The following is a 19,718-nucleotide window of genomic DNA, read 5'->3' on the forward strand; positions in this document are numbered from 1 at the left end:
CTGATTTCACAATTGTGGGATTTCAGGGCTAGCAACAGATTGTTGGTTCAGTGGCATACATACGCTTTTGATCTTAGCTGATCACAACCGTTTTACCGAGTGCAAAAGGAATATATATCCTAACAACACGCTTGTCCCGAACCAATGGCAGACCAGTCGCCAGCTGCCCAGGACTTAGAGGACGGTTCTGGCGGTCTCCCCGGTAATAATCAACTATTACTAAAATTCATCAATTCCGCTCATTTCACGCTGTATACGAACATTGAGTACTTAACTCGATATTCACAAAACATCGGCATTTACTTCTACTTGTGCCAGAAGCTGCTCACTTTTCCACACAATGAGCTACAATTCTACATCCCCCAACTGGTGCAGATACTACTTACCGTGGAAACAGAGTCAATCGCTCTAGGAGAGCTGTTGCTCAAACTCAGCGCAGAAAATCCGCATTTCGCGCTTTTGACGTTCTGGCAACTGCAAGCCTTACTCGGTGATTTGTCGTTGGATCCATCGAGCTATGGGTTTCAAGTAGCTCGCAGAACCATAAACAGTTTACAAAACGTTCTTTTCAATCCATCCAAGACTGCCCCAGAAAATGAAAAAATGAACGAAAACATTGCACCAGCACTGATAGCTTGCTCCTTAGTGATGGGTTCGTGTGCTCTTCCGGCAGTACTGGAAGCGACTAAGCCATTGATACAGTCTCAAGGGAAACGCCAAAAAAGCTATGTTTTTAAACTGGCAAAAAACGCTATGAAAAACCTAACGAAAAACCTGACCATGAAAAATACTTTAACGAACCAGAAGCGCATTCCATCTCACACGTCGCAGGAACCATCTCCGCCCATTGAATTGGTCGATGGTGTTACGACACGGGAAGACACTTTATTCAAGAAACCCAGGCAAAAATCGATTACAACCCTAAACTTCGACATGATTGACGACATCGGAGAGAAAATGTTCCAGGACCGCATATCAAACGCCATCAAGCAACCCAAACGGAAGTCAAGAGTTATGGACCACTCGTATGTACACAGAGTTTACAGGGACTCCAAGCAACTCGGTGGTGCAGATTCGCTGTACGAAGAAGATTTTACGAACTCATTACCAGACTTGCATAAAGAGGTAGCGAAGAATGATATGGAAGGCCCGCTCCAATCCACAAGGTCACAAGACGAGATTGACAACTCCGATGACATCAAGAGTATAAACTCAAATACCGTGAGTTTGGCTGCTTCATCACACTATGAAAAAGGCGGTGGCGTAGGAAGAAGGATAGAAAACGACCCAAATGGCGTCAAATTAGACTTATTGCCGATACCAAAGAAAATCAGACTGTTAAAGTCAAATTATTTCAGGTGCGAGACTCAATTAGCTATTGCTCTTGAATCAATCTCACAAAGACTTTCACAGGTTCCTACCGAGGCCCGTTTGAGTGCCCTGCGTGCTGAACTGCTGCTTTTAAACAGGGACTTGCCTGCAGAAGTAGACATACCTGCTCTTCTTCCAGCCAATAAGAAGGGAAAGCTCCACAAACTGGTCAACATAACAGCGAATGAGGCACAAGTTTTAAATTCTGCTGAAAAAGTGCCTTTTCTTCTACTCATAGAGTATCTCAAGGACGAAATGGATTTTGATCCTACTACTGAAGCTAATGAAAAGGTTCTGAGGAAAAACCGGACGGACAACAGTTTTATTTTCGATCTCGCTTACATAGCGAAAGATATGAATTCTCGAGTCGCCGTTGTCGACACAAGTGGCGAAGTCATAGACCCGGTTTCCGATCTTCAACCATACCCCGTTAGTGAAGGCTCATTGTCAAACAAGGCTGAGGAAGTTGACCTTGGAGATATGTCTGTTGTAAGGCTAACGAACCGCGACGAGGTCGAAAACTACAGGCGGGAACTGATGGTGCAATCGGCCACCAAAGTGCCAGTTATTCCCGACGATTCAACCAATAGAAACCCGGAGTTGCAGTTCATCAATAATTGGGAAGACATTAGCACTAGCCTCGAGGGACTTGAACTTGACGGGCTCAAAGCATCCACTGCGGAAAATCTAGCTACACAGATGCGCATATCGGCTGTGATGCTTGCTCAACTCGACAAATCTCCACATCAGTTGCATGGGGCGACCAATCAAATAAGGGCAAAAATAATTGCGTCAATGCAAGAGGTACAGGATAGATTCGGATTTCGCGATCTAGAAGCTATACACGGGATGGCAGGGGAAAGAAAACTGGAGAATGATATGAAAACGGGTGGTCTTCAAGGGACAAAAACAGATACTTCCTATTTGGGTGAGGACTGGAACACTAAAAAAGAGAGAATAAGGGCAACTTCTGAATACGGTCTCTTTGAAAACTGGGATTTGTGCTCTGTTATTGCGAAATCGGGTGACGATTTGAGACAGGAGGCGTTTGCATGTCAAATGATTCAGGCTATGGCCAACATTTGGGCGCGGGAAAACGTCGACGTTTGGGCCAAAAAACTCAAAATCCTAATCACAAGCGCCAATACAGGGCTGGTAGAAACAATCACCAATGCATTATCGATCCACAGTATCAAAAAATCCTTAACCAGTAAAATGGTGGAAGATGGCGATCTCAATGAGAAGGGTCAAATCGCGAGTTTGAAAGATCACTTTGTACGCGCATACGGTGACCCTACAGGATTCAGATACAAGAGAGCGCGAGACAATTTCTGTTCAAGTTTAGCTGCCTACTCAGTGATCTGTTACCTTTTACAGGTGAAAGATCGTCACAACGGTAACATCATGGTGGACAACGAGGGCCATGTGATACACATCGATTTCGGGTTTATGCTATCCAATTCTCCGGGATCTGTTGGATTCGAGGCTGCTCCGTTCAAGTTGACGTACGAGTACCTCGATTTGATGGACGGCGTCAATTCCGAATCGTACAAGAAGTTTGTCAACATGGTCAAGGACGCTTTCCGCGCTCTACGCAAGTATATGGACCAGATAGTCTCCATGTGTGAGATTATGCAGAAAGAGAACATGCAACCTTGTTTCAATGCAAGAGAGCAAACGAGTGCTCAACTCAGACAGCGTTTCCAGCCAGGGCTCTCCGATGCCGAATGCGATGAGTTTGTCGAAAATGTTCTGGTTGGAAAGTCACTGGGAAGCATCTACACCAGACTCTATGACCAATTCCAACTTGTTTCTCAAGGCATTTATTCGTAAAGTGTCGCCTATTTTGCCAAGCCTAAGAAAATATTTTCAGACGCAAATGGGGCTGCAAAACTAAGGAATTATCAGCGAAACGAAGGCTGCTGCAAGACCAGAACGTCAAGAAGATTAAAATAGTATTCCCGCTCCAGTTCATCAGCGAACCGTTGCGAACACATCTGTTCAGCTCGATTTCAATCATCACTATTCACGTGTATCCAGGAACTCTCCGTTCACGTGATGAGTACTCATTCTGATTTCTGGCTAAATTGGACATCGAAATTTACTGATTAATGAGAATGAGCTCAAATGTTCAACTCAAAGCGCCTTCTCCAGTTTTCCAGCGCAAGACTGAGAAGGTCTTGTAGGTTTTAAAGACTTAGAAACTATTTATCAGATTTGCAGAATTTTTTGCCGCTCTTTTGAGTCTTTTCCGGTCGTTTATTCACCTTTTGATTTGTCTTTGAAGGACGCAGTGTGTAGCATAGTTGACCTGTCAAAGCATCAAGAGTTTTGACTGTAGGTCTACTAAAACCTTAATTTTACATTTTGGTACAGCATTTTTAGCTGAGAAATGATGCTGAAGGTGTCAAAAGAACTTACAAATAGCTTCCGTATTTATGGCAAGACGATAGCCACTGTGAGACGCACACATTCATCGTTGGCTAGTTCGAAAGATGAACGGCGCGGACTTTTTGAACCGATGGTTCATGGACCCATTATGACAAATGCGGCTGGACTGCAACATGACTTTTCACATGACGAACTGGTGCTGTTAGAACAAGGTATTAAGAAATCTGACGAATTAGCTTCCCAGTTTACCAATTATCGATACAAGTTTAAAAAGCTGCCGTCAGATTACGGTGCCAATCAGCTCCTCGCTATTGAGCCAGAACTGCAGAAAGATCTGGAAAGTGTTGTTTCGGATTTTGATGCACCTGTAAAGTACGCTTTTGGCTATGGATCCGGAGTTTTCGAGCAATCTGGATATTCAAGCTCACAAGAGCGGCCACAGATCGATCTGATATTCGGGGTGTCGCACCCTGAACATTTTCATTCCCTCAACATGAGACAAAACCCACACCATTACTCGTCGTTACGTTATTTTGGATCGAAATTCGTGTCTCGGTTCCAGGAAGTTGGCGCCGGGGTATATTTCAATCCGTTTGTCGATATAAATGGGCAAGTTGTCAAGTATGGTATTGTGTCAATGGAAACTCTTTTGAAAGATCTAGCGACGTGGAACTCTTTTTATTTAGCCGGAAGACTCCAGAAACCTGTAAAGGTTTTGAAAAACGATTTATCGGTCCAGTATTGGAACCAGCTAAATCTCAAAGCCGCTGCAACTTTAGCCAAACATCTAATGCTGAAGAAAAACAAAACAAGCGGGAGCGAGCTCCTGGACGAATTCCAATTTTACAAACAGATAACTGCTTTGAGTTATGCGGGGGATGTGAGATATAACCTTGGGGCCGAGAATCCAAATAAAATCAACAATATCGTGGAGAAGAATTTTACTCAGTTCCAAAATTATTACAAACCAATCTACAAAGATGTCATTATCAACCATTCTCACTATTTGCCTCAAGGGTTCACACTCGATAACTCTATAAAGCTTTTAGAACGGAGAATTTTTCGCACTAGCACGGAGCAAACCTTGAAAGGAATGTTCACTGCTGGAATCATGAAGTCGCTACGTTATGCATGGGCAAAGAGGTTGAAAGCCATGAAAAGATCCAAGTGATTTAGGCCTTTGTACCGTCTTCGTCGTACCAAAAGTCATTCAATTACATAAGTTCAATACTTCTACATTACAGCAGCAGGACTATCTGCGAAGAGCAGCAAATCTTTTCTTCAACTCATCCAAATCCGTGTCATTTACATTTTCCTTGGTGGTTTTGACTCTAATGTCCTTCTTAATGCTCGGAGGAACCTTCAAATCCACACCAATGTTGTCACTGTTTTTGCGAGGTCTCTGAACCGTGATTGGATGTTTGTTACCCGATACTGACCCACTATCTAGAGCCACAATGGGCTTACCATCGTCGGAGCCGGAATCTTCAGGTGAAGAGACAGTTTCTTTTTCTGCTGAATCGTCCAATGCTGGCTTTTCTGATTTGCTATAGGGTACCTCATAAGCAGTAGCGATCTCTCGTAAATACAAAGTCACCAATTCTTCACTCGGCAAGTTGGGGCTGCACTTTTTCAAGACCTTTTCCGGGACACCGACTTTTTCGTCCACAATTGCCCTATAAAAATCTTGACCAAACTTGAACGTCAACAAGTCCCTGACTTGTTGCAGTTCTTTGATCTCGGGTGCATGCAGAACAGCGTAAATGACAGCTCTGATGGCTTCGTTAATTCCGTCATCCACATGGTTTTCTATCAAATCAACCTCATCCGTGACATTGTTGACCAAAGCGATTCTGGCATGCAATAGCTCACAGTAAAGTTCAAGGATGTCCAAAAGTTCCTCGTGTACATCTTCATTGATCAAAGTCTCAATTCTATAATGGGCCTTCAATTCTTTCCCTTCGCTCAACAGTTGAGCTACATCCCGGCGAGATTTCTTGGCCAATGACTGTTGCTTTTCCTGTGCATACCTCAGTCTCTGTATACACATTTTCAATCCTGTTTTGAGCTTCACCTGTCATAGATTTGGGCAATCCTAACTGCATCTTACTGGATAGCCGGACGCACCAACAGTAAGATTCAAAATGCCCCAAAAGTTAGTTTGAAAAATGTCTTGGTAACGCTAAAATCTTACAATAAAACTTACAGCAAACGGAACTTGACTATTCATCGTTGCTTGCCATTAGCTTATCAAAATAGTTGTTGTTCAAGCGTCGCTCGTCTTCAAAGGGTTGATTATAAGGTGGATAATTGCAACGACAATTGAGGTAAAAGTGACATCGAAGTGACATTGGGGTGACTGTACTTAAACCAATAGTTAAACTGATACTGAATCACTCAGGCAAGCGCTTTACACAGATAGATATTGTTCCATTAGACTATTAGCCAGTTCTGTATTGCCACTTTCATTGTATATCAAGACGCAGTTATAAGCTGCGTGTCGTTTTAGCTTGATGTCTTCGTATTCATCCAGTACCCTGTTATAGTATCTGACAGCAATGGAAAATAAACCGAGCAGGTGGAATGCACGGCCAATATTGTAGTCTGCTTCTTGTTGTTCGGTCGCTGAATATTTCGTGGAACGGATTTCGTGATACCGATACAAGAAGCGTAATCCATGCAGGATTTGGATATGTCGTGATGCTGTGAGTCTCTGCATGGAACGATGTAGATGGGCTAGGCCCATCATGAGATTGACCATGGGATCAAGCCGGAGCTCGGGTTGTAATCGGTTGAGGTATTGCAGTGCCAAAAGAAAACCTTTGCTGGAATACAGCAGCATTGCATAGATGTAGTGCAAATATGGCGACTTGCGTTTATCCGGGTTATCGACTTTTTTGTTTGTGACAGAAGCCTGCCCGGCAACATGCTGTTCATATCGTATGCTGTCAAATGCTTTCAGCTGTCGCAGGAAGAATTTTTGTTGAACGGTGGAACTCAAAATGCTGGAACCCATTTGACCACTAGCCACGCAAAACATAAAGTTCTGTAGCACTTTGCGATTGAATTGAAATTGGTTCAAAACACTGCGCAGACTCTCCACAAGTTCTTCTTCATCCCCCATCTGTAATACTATGGCCAGTCTTACGAATTTCATCATTTTCGCTCTGGTAGGATCTTGAACAAAAACATTTACCTCCTGTGCCGTTTCTATGATACTGAGCCCATCCACTCCACTTTGCAACTTTGAGATTACCAGCGATAGTTTCATGAATAATTCAAACCATTGGTCATAAGTGAGGCCTCTCAGCTCAGTTGAAGACGTTAAAAACACCCGTTCTTCCAAAAGCGGGAGCCCATCCAAAAGGTTATCCCCTTCAGAAAGTTTTGATAGACGTTTAATCTTGTAGTCGATTATCTTGTTGTGTTTACGAGTTCTTTTGATAATCCCCACAAATTTTTTAGAACGGCTCTTGACAAAAAAATTCTTAACACTCGAAAACACATCAATTAGGTCCGATGCTGTATCAATCCACAGTGTAGTCTGGTACTCGTTGCCTTGTCCCATGCCCTCTTGATAAATCTTTAGTTTGTTGTATTTGTCCAAAACTTTAGTTGTAATACGCTTTTCGCGGTCTCGTCTCTCGCGCTCTGTATCCTGCGGCGTCCGTTTTTTCTTTACAGCAGGTTTCTTCATATGAATGTCTTCTAAAAGGGGTTTTCCAACTGGAGTAGCATTTGCATTTACAGCCTGTTGATCAGTTTCATCCTCAACAGACAACATGATTTTTTCAGCTTCTGCATCCTGTCTTTTCCTGGTCTCTAAAACTTCCAATAAAAGCGCGTTGAACGTGTCCTGATCGTCTAAATGATAATGAATCTCTGCTAAAGTTAACTTCGTCTCGAGATCATCAGGTTTCATTTCAACAAGCTTTTCAAAAATTAGCTTAGCGTTTTGGTAATCCTCCACTTCCCTATAACACCTACTGAGGGGTTTATAAACCTCCAAGGTATGAAAATCACTAAGGTCTAACAGGGGTGTGAAAAATTCAATGGCTTCAGGATATCTTTCCGCTTTTGTTAGAGCACATGCTACTTCGAAATAAAGATCGGTGATATCCACAAAGCTTTCGTCGTACAGAGCCTGAAAATGATTGACTGCTTCCAACACATTTTTATTGAACAATCTTAAAAGACCCAATCGCACTCTAATATCAATTGGAAGAATGTATGCTTTTTCCCTTTCAGCTTGCGGTAAAGACTCAAACTTGCTGTTCTTGAATCTCCTTTTGTCGTATTCAGAGTCGTCACTTACAGTATCCCAGAAAGTTTGGTTCTCCCTTTCTTGAATCCATCTTGCACACCTCTTGATGGTTTTTATGCCAGCGTTCTCGCCTAGTTGTTTTAAAAATAACTCTGCCAGAATGTTCAAAGAAGACCAGTCGAATTCTATGCAGCGGTACTTCCTATTGATTTTCTTCCACTTGATGTTCGGATATCTCTTGAAAAGTTCACTTTCCTCGTCAATTTCCTGTTCTGCTTGGTCGTCGTAATCACTCTCTTCTGATGATTCCACGGCGTCCTCAGAAGCAGATATTATGGCTTTCCGCTTTTCCACATTAGCGTCAAATACTTTTATGTATAAATTGATCGCTTCGTTAGTTCGATTATAGTCCACATAAAGAACTGCCAGCTCTCTCAAGTAGTTACCATCTGTAGGGAAACGGTTATAAAGCCTCTGAAATCCTTCCAGGGCTCTACCAAGCTGTCCGGTTTTCTTGTACAGCACTGATCTCCCATAAACACAGTCCCACTCTTCACTATTCATTCTCAAAGCCCTTGTGTAGCAGTAGATAGCTTGTCTAACATGGCCGAGATCTGAAGAGAGAGTGGCAACGACTTTCCAAAAGCTCCAGTCTGACGGATTCAAATGTGCTGCGAGAAACCACGAATTGCAACAATCATTGAAACGGCCTTGTAACTGGTAGATATCCCCCAGTGTTTTATATGCAGCAAAGTTCTTAGCGTCTTTTTTAATGACTTGGTTGTACAGTTGTTCGGCAACCTGTGTATCGTTCCGTACAAACGCCTCGTTGGCTTCAGACAGCAATTGGGCCACTTCAGGGTCTAGACTTCTTTCCCTGCGAGGTCTGCCCGGTGTTTTTTTGGTACTGGATGCCTTGTTTTGCGCTTTGTTCTTTCGTTTGACTTTAAAGTTGTTGGCCTCTCTGATGGCATCCATAAAGTCCTGCTCGTCGTATTCGTCATCGGAAAAATCCCCGTAATCAGAAAACTCAGCAAGAAGATTCTCTTCGTCATCCTGGCCCTCTTCAATGTCCGACGCATGAGAACTATAAGTCTTTTCAATATCTGCAAGCTCGTCGTCGATCATTTCTTGGTCAGAAAACGCCATTGGCTGCTCCTTAGCACCATCATCGGGAGCATCGATCAAATTCCGGAGCTGATCCAAATCCCCATAGTACGTTTCCTCGTCTTCAGCACCAGCGTCCAAGCTCTTTTCTGAGTCCTCCTTAGACATAGCTAGCTTCAATCGCTACCCTGGGTAATCAAATTATTTCAATATCGCCAATACAAAGAGAGAGAAACGTGAACGCAGATATCGCCTAAATTACACGGAGAAATCGATTTCAAGCACCGTGCAAAGACCTCAATTATTTCTGAAGACAGTTATTATGCAAAAATTGGTCCTCGATACAGCTTTTGTTGAAGCTTCGGCCTCCAATCTGTTCTGCTTTTGGTGTTGCAATGATTATACTTGAACCCAAAAGTTCCCTAATTTCAACATCAAAAACAAAGGATTAAAAGACTATAAATAACTCGTACATAGTGTTATCAACAGAAACGTGACTTAATGACATTTGGTATAAGTTGTAGGATCCCACGGTAGCATTTCTAACACTCAAAGGTTGTTTATAATGGTACAAGAAACGATCGGTTTAAAAGCAGTCATTGGCTGTCACTAACAGTGGTATTTTGAGCGCTTGATTTAAAGCTAAACATTGAGACTCCCAAGCTTCTTACAACGCCGTTATGTTTTCTGGATTTGGTGGAATTGGAGGTTTCCCTTCTGGCCTTATGAATGTTCCTCAGAATTTTGAGGACTTCTTCAGATGTTATCCCATTGCAATGATGAATGACCGCATTCGGAAAGACGATGCGAACTTTGGTGGTAAAATATTTTTACCACCAAGTGCGCTGAATAAACTGACCATGCTCAACGTCAGATATCCTATGCTGTTCGAATTAACGGCTTCAGACTCTCAACTAAAAACACACGGTGGTGTTTTGGAGTTTACAGCAGAAGAAGGCCGTGTGTATCTTCCCCAATGGATGATGGAATCTCTGAGCGTGAACCCAGGGTCTTTGCTACAAATAGCTTCCACAGATTTGCCTCTGGGCCAATTTGTTAAAATAGAACCGCAATCCGTTGATTTTCTCGACATTTCAGATCCAAAAGCCGTGCTGGAGAATGTGTTGAGGAAATTCTCTACCCTTAGTGTGGACGATATCATCGAAATCAACTACAACGATCATATCTATCGCATCAAAGTCCTCGAAGTTAAACCCGATTCTAATGCTAAAAGTATTTGTGTGATAGAGACTGATTTAGTAACCGATTTTGCTCCACCCGTTGGCTATGTGGAACCAGATTATAAAGCCCTCCAAAAGAATGAACGCCCCAAGGTTGATCCATCTGCCAGAGGTTTGGGACCCATGTCAAAGCGAATAGACTATGCAGCTGCAGTGAACTCAGGGCAGCTAAGTGAAAGTTCTTTCAGTGGACAGGGCCAGAGCCTGAAAGGTAAGACGGGAGACAGGAACAAAAGTAAGGATAAAGATATCGGTTTACAAGATATTAAAATTGATATGAATGGTCCACCTGCGGCACTGAGTGTTCCGGACGGCGTCTTGTTCTTTGGTTTCCCGATCGTCCCAAGAAAAGATGATGAAGAGCAAGAATTTGCTCAAGGGGATTCGAAAGTACACTTTATAGGTGCTGGCCAAAGCATAAGGCAAAGCAACAATAAACGCCGTGGTACCAAAGATTATCAAAGTCCTAAAGTGAAGGCGCCGAGAAGTCCTGAAGTAATAGAAATAGATTAGATATTATTATAGGGAATGATGTGGATATGAAAGGGACTGTGAAAGAATCCGTGCTTCGGATGCTGATTTAAGGCTGGTGTCAAGTACTGCTTAACTTTTGTTCAAAATCATTTTTTTCAGCGCCAAAGGCAACTCTTCGTCAGAATCAGAATCGAATACGGCATATTTGGCCATTTCGCCTCCGCCCAGGCTTCTGCTTTTTGATAACAAATGAAAGCTGGAACTCGTGTCACCTTTAGATGCAATGGAAAAGTATCTTTTACGGAATCTTGATGGCAAAGATGGTACTTCGCTCTTGTGTGACGCAATACTGGCTAAGTCAACCTGACCAGGCTCACCGCTCGAGCTGCTAGACTTTGCATCCACAGCTATCGGTTGATGTTCCGCAAAATCTGCGGCCCGTTCGAGGTCATCATCGGAAGCCACTGAGGTCTCGGAATGGTTATCTGCAGCATGGTCAACTTGTAATGCTGGTGATTTATTCTTCTTTTCAGTAATTTTAGATTGCCCAATGAATTCATTGAAGTTTACAGCTGCTTCAGCGGCCCAATCCGCATACAGCGGCCTAGAAAGAAACCCATACTTGAACTCGTTCACGCCAACGACTATCTTGGTAAGTTCCACAAGTTCTTCAAGGTATTCGATCACCTCTTCAGAAGCTGCGCTCGTAGCATTCCAGCTCAGAAATTTTTCTTTCATGATATATTCGTGTGGCGGTAATGACATTCGTCTTTTGGGGGGCACTTTGACTGATAGCTCTTCTTCACTTTCAGAATAATTTTGACTGGTCATGTAAGGATCCATCATGGCTTTAGGTATCAAGCTACTCATTTGAGATGAATACCTAACTTTCAACGTGCTTTGCACTTTGTTGACTAGTCGCCTGTGAGCGATTCTTGCGCTTGGCAAAAACTGAGGTAAAGGCGTCTTGTTGCGCACAGCTTCTTGGACAGCCCTCATCGAACATGTTATAGAGGCCACATATTGCCTCCGGTACGGATATACCATACTGTTTAGTTCATCAACAACGGCGCTGCCGTATTGTTTCCTTAACAGAACAATGTTATCCATACGATCAATGATCTGCCTCTCGATGTATATCATTTGAGTAAAGACTTTCTCAATTTCAATGTACTCACCTCTAAGCATAGGTTCTTGCCGTGTTAAACCGTTATACGAAGTGGCCCTAGAAAGAGCTGATTTGGCACTATCTGAGAGTCTTGCCAGTCGCTGGTATCTTTCTTCTGACAAAGCTGAAGTCAGCGACTCACCTTCAAGACCGGCCGCTAGGAGAAGTTGCATTTCGGATATACAGCCTGCAACAAAAGATACCTCACCATTCAGCTGCTCTCTAGCAGTCACAGGAAACATTGTAACCTGTACAAAAACAGCTATACCACCACCGTAACCCACCGCTAAGCACCTCTTGGCAAAATTAGATAGAATTGAGCCCTGGTTAGCCGAAGGAATAATTGCCGCTAGCATTACCACGTATATGCTGATGATTTGAATGATGGCGGCTTTGACGTAGGGAGTTCCTAAAAAGAAGTAGAAGCCAGGGACAGCTCCAAAAATTGTTATAACCACTTCAAGATATGGATTGGTCTGATTGCAGCCCGCTAGATAGGAAACATAAGCCCAAACTGCACCCAGGATCACTCCCACGCCCCTAAGGAAAAAAACCCAAAAGGTGCCGCCCACTGACGGCTCCATTGCCAAAATCGCTACGAAACCAAACCACGTTCCGTGCATGTTATCGTACCAATCCCTGGTTTTCGGAATAAACATTGGAAAAGACGTAAGCATCAGTGCAATAGTGACTTGAAGCCCAAATCTAAAATGATCTTGATACTTGGAGTAAAATTCGTGGCAGAAAATCAATATTGCGGTAAAAACCGGTCTCACAACCACAGGCTTTGAGCTACCAACGTGCATATTGTGATCCGATAATCTCTCAGATGCGCTTTGGTCTTTATTGGTGGTGGGCAGCAGTGCCTCCTTCTTTGCAAAGTCTACAATGTCAGTTTTTCTTTGAGATAGAAGAGCCTGTTCCTCCCCCACGGGTCGCTTGATGCCCATGTCAGCAGGTGGACGATAATTATCAACAATAGCTCCACCGGTTAAACTTTGTGACTCAGTGACGTTACCGCTAGTCGCGCCAGTGATCCATGTCTTGAAAGTCTTGTAATTGCTCAGAAAGTTTACCCATAAGGTTTTACCCCTCAAAGCACCTTTTGCCTCTTGCGACTTCCTTCGTTGATATATGCCATGAGCTTCCCTCATCATAGTGGTAACCGAATGTGTGGTTTCCTTGAAATTGAGGAGAAAAGAAGAGAACAGAAACATCTCATCATTAGGCTGTAAAAGGCTCTCATCTAAATGGATGAGTTCTTCACGGGCCTGTAGGTCAAAATCGATTAGCGCATCGACTAGGTTTTGTGTTATGGCACTGAAATCAAGCTGCTTTAAATAGTCTTGACTCAAAACAGAACTTTCGGTGGGCTGAGCAAAAACTGTGGGTCCTTGAACTTTGTCCAGCTTGACATCATAAGAATATGCTAGCATCGCTTTGATCATAAACAAAGACTGACTTAACGTTTCATGTAGGCCGAAGATGGGTTCTTTCATTCGATTCAAAACTTTGAAGAGCTTCTTAGCATCTGCATATTGGATTTCCCTGTCCAGTTTTAAGTCCATCGGCTCCACATCTTGGTTGGCGTTGCGACCCACCAATAGGAACTCCAGCTGGCATGCGTTAATGAGGGCGTTGATATATTTTGAAAGGTTTGAAAAAGAGTGTATGACCGATTTCAAGTCCGAAGGCGAAACGTAAGAGTAAGAGACCTCATAAATGCACTCTTGTAAAACTAAATTGCAACTGGAAACTTTAGCGTCGATAGATTTTTTCATATTCAGGAGTTTGGCGAGTGATATCGGTTGCTCTGCATAGAGCGATGTGCTTGGGTCCCGAACGTCGATGGAGATAAAGAAATTCAAGGCTGAATCAATCGATTTGTGGATTTCATTCAATGCGTCTACGGTACTATTACCGAGATACGTGCTTCCAAATTCGGGAAAAAGCACCAGGTTCCAGAAAATAGCCATTGCTATTCCCAAATAGAAGGGTACACTGAAGGCCTTTGCTATCGTTCCAGCAGTTTGATCAAGCGAGGCCATGAAGGCGAAATGAACTACCAGAAACAGAGGGAACACAATACCGAAGTAATGATGCGACACGGACCTCATCCAACCGTGAAAAAAAAGCATAATAACTTCGAATACAGCCAGAAGCGCCAATGCTGATTCATAGCGCATATAATTATGGATATAGTGCTCAGACTCACTCACAGAGTGCCAAGTCGAGCCCAGGCATTTTTGCGCAAGAACTCGACCAAATAGAGCATAAGCCAGTCCGACCAATAGTCCTGAAGTACAATAGATTGCTCCCTGAATAGTGGCACTGACTCTGCGGCCGGGATGAACAATTACAGCTATCAATGGCAGCATTGCTGGTTGGTTTCCTAGGCGGTCGCGAATTTTTGGTATGAGGCAGAAAATGAGCGCGACCGTCGCATGAATGGTAGACTTAAGGATTCTTTGAGCAAGGACCCTACTCAAGGGGAACTGCTTCTTAACAGCTTTCCATACTTTTTTCGAAGATAGTTTGGTCATTGCTTATTTACATGAATCCTCCAGGACAACTTTCTAAGTGCCCTTGTTTGGGTGAGTACTAGACACTCTTTACTGTAGAAAATGCTAGTTGTGCACCAAATTCACGTCCTAGTTGGGCAAGAGACGACGTTAACGATTAGATCTTGAATCTTCAACCTCATCGCTCTCCAGATGTCACCTTATTTTGAACTTTCTCCGTCATCAGCTGACGGACGCTATTTTCTTCACTGTTACGTAAGCAATACCTCGTCCAAGAAGATTTGGTCATCTTAATCACGTGCTTAGAAACTGAAGGATTTGGCTTAGTCGATGCTAGTGTTACAAGTCATCCAGAGGAAGCGTGTTTTCACGATGTGTGCGGCAGAAGTGAAGGGTGGGATAGTCTGTGTTAAAAGTGCGTGAAATTTGAGCGTTTGTCCCATCTTGACTTGTCTCGCCAGAAAAAGATTAGAAAAATGTGCTTCAAGAAAAATTGTTTAGCCACATATCCTCAAGAGGCTGGATTTTTGACCCATGACCTTTTAGTGGTGACGGTTCTGCTTGAGTAGTCTAATTTAAACCTTTCGCGGGTACGGGTCAACCAGATTTATAGCTTTAGGCATTGTAATATGGATCAAATTAGATGACCCATTCAAAACATCTCAATGACTGGTAAACTCATCTTGTAGAGGCACGAATGCTGGGCTGATGTCATTTTCGCTGCAACAATATAACGTATCTTGTCAGTAGCCGTGCACTCTGTTATAGTGCTAACATTTGAATAATACTGAAAGCGCGCATGACAACAATTATGCTTAGATCAGTCACGAAGGTCATTGATTTGAGATATGCAGCAGGAATGCAGTTGCTACTACGCTGAAAAGAGTTTTTTCCAAACAAAGATTTGAGTCCAAAACTCTCAAATGGCTCTCGAGATGCCATGACACTAAAATGTGCGACATGCGCAGTTCAGCATTAATCATATGCATTGGAATGTATTGCAGACGAACAAGGTCGGGAAGTTATAGTAGCCAGTCTTGCTAATCCTGGTGTAAAGCGGGTTAGGCTTAAATTACGACGTGGAGACCTCTGAAAAGTGTTTCTTCAGCTCGTCCTCACTAACTCCGACCCTCTCGCCCAAATCTAAGAAAACTTGGAACATTTGTGTTTTCCGCTCTGCAACAGAATGCTCTAAATCGTCTAGGTAGATGTCATTGCTGTAAACAAATTCCAACTTACCGTTGTGTAGTACCTCTAACTGGGACTGCTCAATGTAAGTCTCAAAAGACTCTTCGTAAATCAATTTGGACCTCGTTACCGGATCCAAGAAAGGGTGAAATATCTTGATGAAGTTCCAACAGTACCATGGTATATTGCATAATATTGCGCGACCCAAATATTCGGGGTAGTGCTCTTGAATAATGTGCAAAACCTGTTTGCTGATGGAAATTGGAGGCATTCGCGCAAGCGGTGGAGTTAAATCATTATAATTTTTGAAATCTATCAATACCGTTAACGTGTCGACTCCTACAGGCATCATAACCTCGGCGCTCTCAATCATATAGATCAATTGTTGGATTTGTGCAAAGCTTGGTTCAGTGTTTTGACGGCCAGTCTTGATGTGCAAAAGTGGCCGTTGTTGACGGTCATAACCAAGTAAGTACATTTTACCAGTTTCGTTTTCCATTTTCGTAGCTTTGGCAAGTTCGGAGAGAGCGCAGACACCACCATTGGCTTCGAAAAGACCAAATTCTCGCCTCCAAGTGATAGTTTTCTCTAACCTTTCAATTGCCTCTCTGGCATCCCAATTGGTTGATCGAAGGTATCTTAATAGACGTTCCCTTGTCAACCAGCACTTTTCCTGTGAAGATAAAGGCTCTTTGTTAAATGCATCATGATTGGCCTCCCCTTCTTCAAAACTCCGAGTTCTTGTCAAAATGGATTCCTCAGAACGATCAAAGTACCTTACAACCAGTGATAAGCACTCCTGTTCATGTAAATCCAAATGCTCTGAAGCCGACGACCTTACACTGCGGGCAGGAGGACTCTTGATAATTCTGTTGCACTCTATTTTAGGGCTTTTCGACGGCTCCTTCTTGGGTTCGTAACTTTTCTTACTGAAAAACCCTTTCATCACTAGGGAGAGAAGGGAAACGGTCGCAACTTCCAGTAGTCACCGCTAGTCTGCCTATCCGTTTGAATTGAAGAACAGCTGAGTGTAGTAGTTACTGTCTGTAAATGCAGCGTTGAGTAAGTATGCGTACTGATCGTGTCACACGAAACGTCATGACGCATTGCTTGGGCATCTTGGCACTTTTCACTCAGTCAAGCTGAATGGTATCGTTGGCAAGCCGTTGCTGTATTTCAGGCAGTAGCTCGACCTCTCGATCGAAGGTAAATATGGATGGATCTACTTTTGGTGAAATATCTTCCAGGTATTTTCCCAGGGCGCTCTGCAATAACAGAGAGTTGTGCCTGGTATTCCAGTTCTCTAAGATTCGTAGCGTATCCTCAATCGTTTCAAAAATCACATACGAAACGATGGTACTATCGTTTTCGTAGTCGTTCCGCGATGAGTAATAGAGGTCGAAAATCGCTGCTTGAAATTGATTGCTCACCAGATCTCGAAGTTGGTCTTTGCTCTGTAGAAGCTTGTTGTTCGAAAGCTCCAAACGAAGTGTGCACGAATCTTGTAGTTTGTGTTTCAGGGTACTTGGATTCTTCTCGATATGGCGCCAGTCACCGTAGGGAATCTTGAAGTGTTTCATCTTTCGCAGCGTGTTACCATATTTCTCGTATTCTGACAAGTTGATACTTTGGTAAGGCTGTGAAACGGCAGCTCGTTCCCTGGATTGCAGCCTCTTTCTCTGCAGCTCCGTATTTATATTGATCTCGCGCCGTTTCAAGAAGTTTTCATAATACCAAGAGTCGTAGACCTTTCTTGTTGTCGCGTTCTCCAAAAGTTTAACTGTCTCATCCAGCAGTTGGAATTTCGAAGCGGCATCAGGACTATCTGGGTTCTTGTCGGGATGATACCTAAGCGCTTTCTGCCTAAATTTCCGCCTGATTTGGAGCGATGTTACTTTAGATAAATCATCTGGAGCTTTGATTTGGATATCGAGAGTTTGGTAGAGGTCTAATTGTTGCCTTATAGCGCTGTCAAGGTCCATACGTGCTTCAGTTTAACCAGTTCCTTCGAGCGTATCGCGAAGAGCTGGGAACCTTGAAATAAATTGGTATTACGTACTTTACCATATAGGTGGAAAAGATAAGTAAAGACTACAAAATCCACCATCACAAAAGAGAGCGATCGTAGTGTCCTTTTCCTGGTCAGAGGCGCACAAATAAATGCTATACAAGGCTTGGTTGAATGGTATAAACCCACCTCCTTTGGAATTTTGTAGAAAATGCGGTGAAGCTCATCACCCCATTAACCACATCAAAACGCTCTGCCAGACAAAGCCATACACGAACAAAAAGTAATTGCACTTCTTGACAACGCTTTTCTTGACAGTGTGAACCTCGTTGCTCCCATCAACGAACAGGTTGAACTTGACAGATCTAAGTAAAAATACGCCGAAAGCTATTAGCAGGTATATCTTGCCCAGAACAGATGCAAAATATGGTGTCGAGGGCAGAAGTAAAGCCAGCGTCAATGGAACAAACTTGTAGCCGACGTAACACGCCAGCTCGGTTATGCCGGTGGTGGGAGATTTCGCGCTTACCAAGAGGAAGAGGCCCATTTTCAATATGAAGAGATCCATTAAAACGGAAGCTAGTGTTGTAGACAGACGTTGATACAGGTTGCCTGGATCAAAAGAACCCTGCAGCCCTTGTTGGAAATTCCAGCACAGAATGTACGTGACGAGGCCCATAACGGGGATGTACATATCTGGCGAATTCACATCAACGCGTGGTACCTGAAAGCTGGGCCCCATGCCGGTTCCGTTCTGTGGGATCGGCAGTCGCTGCCAGTTGCGGTGCAAAAATGGTAATAAAATGATTTTCAGCTTGCGGAAGACATAGCTGTTGGAGACCTGGAAGTAGTGAGACAACGCTGACGAATTACCTGTGGCTTTACTGAAGTTTTCTTGGATTTGGTTGAAATTATTCTGTCCTATGATGTTGGAAAACGCGGACTGCCCCAATTGGTAGGCAACTGAAGATCTGGGGTCCTGGAAGGGAAAAGCTCCGTTCGGCCCATTTGCATGCTGTTGTTGTTGTTGTTGTTGTTGTGGTAGTGGTGCCTTGCCAAAACCCTGTGAATTTGGGTGCTGGGCCGGAATGTCTCCTACATTGTGCTGGGACCGCTCGCTCAGATACATGTTGCCCGCATCTTCCTGAGCGTACGCATACGGATTGTAGGACATTGTACAACTCTGAGACCACTAGATTGGGATGTTTTTTTGGGTTCTAGCCTTGAATCTTTATACAAATGTGAGACTACGAATGGTCCTTTGACCAGTAAATCAACACATACTCAGGAAATCACTTTTTACTAACGTGTCACTGGTCGAATCACCGTGTAAAATACGGTCAAAAGCTGACTCTTGCAAGGGTAGCCGAGTATGACAAAACAGCATTTAAGAAATAAGCTCTGCTCACCGTGATGCGGAGCGTGGTACCATTTTTTTTGCCGTGAATAGACGTTTCTTAACCTCTTTGCACAGTTCCTACTCCCACGCTCAATAAGGACGTCTAGAATAATTGACAAGCGCATAGAATGCATCTTAAGCCAAAGAGGTGACTATGAAAGTTCATCTGTTTGTTTTTGCTAAAGAAACTGTCCGACTTGTCGAGTTTTTACATTTTCTCTTTGGTTCGTAAACGTTCAGATGAAACGAAAATCTATATATCTTCATTTTCAGCTGAATTCGTGCTAATTTGGACGTAAAGTACCAGCTCAGTGGCAGTCTCTCAGGATCACACTTGGTCGTTTCTCTCTTTTATCAGGTTATCCAGCTAGCGTCATTTTAAATTAAATCGACTACTCTATATAAAAGCTACATCCCATCTTTTACTGACGCACATGCAAAGACCTTTCTTTAAGAAAAACGTCAATCAACTGAAATCGCACTACAGCAATGTCGAGCAATTGGAAATCTCAGAACTTCGCTTCGTGTTATCGGACCCTGGGTTTAAACAAAGCCTAAAGTTTAGATGACAGTGGGAATACCTTA

General features: G+C 43.2%; 9 protein-coding genes across 9 annotated transcripts; 3 read left to right on the forward strand and 6 right to left on the reverse strand.

Annotated features, from left to right (window-relative positions):
• Positions 1-144: 144 nt before the first annotated feature.
• PIK1 (LALA0S11e02146g1_1) lies at positions 145-3,204 on the forward strand (the record flags this gene model as incomplete). Its single annotated transcript, XM_022775183.1, has 1 exon — positions 145-3,204. The coding sequence occupies one exon, from the start codon at positions 145-147 to the stop codon at positions 3,202-3,204; it is 3,060 nt and encodes a 1,019-aa protein (XP_022630560.1).
• A 562-nt stretch (positions 3,205-3,766) lies between these two features.
• TAM41 (LALA0S11e02168g1_1) lies at positions 3,767-4,933 on the forward strand (the record flags this gene model as incomplete). The annotated part of the gene is made up of 1 exon (XM_022775184.1): positions 3,767-4,933. One exon carries the CDS (start codon positions 3,767-3,769, stop codon positions 4,931-4,933), a length of 1,167 nt encoding a protein of 388 aa, XP_022630561.1.
• An 81-nt stretch (positions 4,934-5,014) lies between these two features.
• IST1 (LALA0S11e02190g1_1) lies at positions 5,015-5,812 on the reverse strand (the record flags this gene model as incomplete). The annotated part of the gene is made up of 1 exon (XM_022775185.1): positions 5,015-5,812. The coding sequence occupies one exon, from the start codon at positions 5,810-5,812 to the stop codon at positions 5,015-5,017; it is 798 nt and encodes a 265-aa protein (XP_022630562.1).
• A 360-nt stretch (positions 5,813-6,172) lies between these two features.
• On the reverse strand, positions 6,173-9,301 carry TFC4 (LALA0S11e02212g1_1; the record flags this gene model as incomplete). The annotated part of the gene is made up of 1 exon (XM_022775186.1): positions 6,173-9,301. One exon carries the CDS (start codon positions 9,299-9,301, stop codon positions 6,173-6,175), a length of 3,129 nt encoding a protein of 1,042 aa, XP_022630563.1.
• A 512-nt stretch (positions 9,302-9,813) lies between these two features.
• UFD1 (LALA0S11e02234g1_1) lies at positions 9,814-10,887 on the forward strand (the record flags this gene model as incomplete). Its single annotated transcript, XM_022775187.1, has 1 exon — positions 9,814-10,887. The coding sequence occupies one exon, from the start codon at positions 9,814-9,816 to the stop codon at positions 10,885-10,887; it is 1,074 nt and encodes a 357-aa protein (XP_022630564.1).
• A 90-nt stretch (positions 10,888-10,977) lies between these two features.
• On the reverse strand, positions 10,978-14,559 carry LALA0_S11e02256g (LALA0S11e02256g1_1; the record flags this gene model as incomplete). Its single annotated transcript, XM_022775189.1, has 1 exon — positions 10,978-14,559. One exon carries the CDS (start codon positions 14,557-14,559, stop codon positions 10,978-10,980), a length of 3,582 nt encoding a protein of 1,193 aa, XP_022630565.1.
• Positions 14,560-15,610: 1,051 nt separating this feature from the next.
• On the reverse strand, positions 15,611-16,672 carry PDR17 (LALA0S11e02278g1_1; the record flags this gene model as incomplete). The annotated part of the gene is made up of 1 exon (XM_022775190.1): positions 15,611-16,672. One exon carries the CDS (start codon positions 16,670-16,672, stop codon positions 15,611-15,613), a length of 1,062 nt encoding a protein of 353 aa, XP_022630566.1.
• A 187-nt stretch (positions 16,673-16,859) lies between these two features.
• On the reverse strand, positions 16,860-17,708 carry CWC23 (LALA0S11e02300g1_1; the record flags this gene model as incomplete). Its single annotated transcript, XM_022775191.1, has 1 exon — positions 16,860-17,708. One exon carries the CDS (start codon positions 17,706-17,708, stop codon positions 16,860-16,862), a length of 849 nt encoding a protein of 282 aa, XP_022630567.1.
• A 252-nt stretch (positions 17,709-17,960) lies between these two features.
• YIF1 (LALA0S11e02322g1_1) lies at positions 17,961-18,908 on the reverse strand (the record flags this gene model as incomplete). Its single annotated transcript, XM_022775192.1, has 1 exon — positions 17,961-18,908. One exon carries the CDS (start codon positions 18,906-18,908, stop codon positions 17,961-17,963), a length of 948 nt encoding a protein of 315 aa, XP_022630568.1.
• Between the last annotated feature and the right edge of the window lie 810 nt (positions 18,909-19,718).

Source organism: Lachancea lanzarotensis, scaffold LALA0S11, assembly GCF_000938715.1.
Source record: "Lachancea lanzarotensis genome assembly LALA0, scaffold LALA0S11, whole genome shotgun sequence".
NCBI lineage: Eukaryota > Fungi > Ascomycota > Saccharomycetes > Saccharomycetales > Saccharomycetaceae > Lachancea > Lachancea lanzarotensis.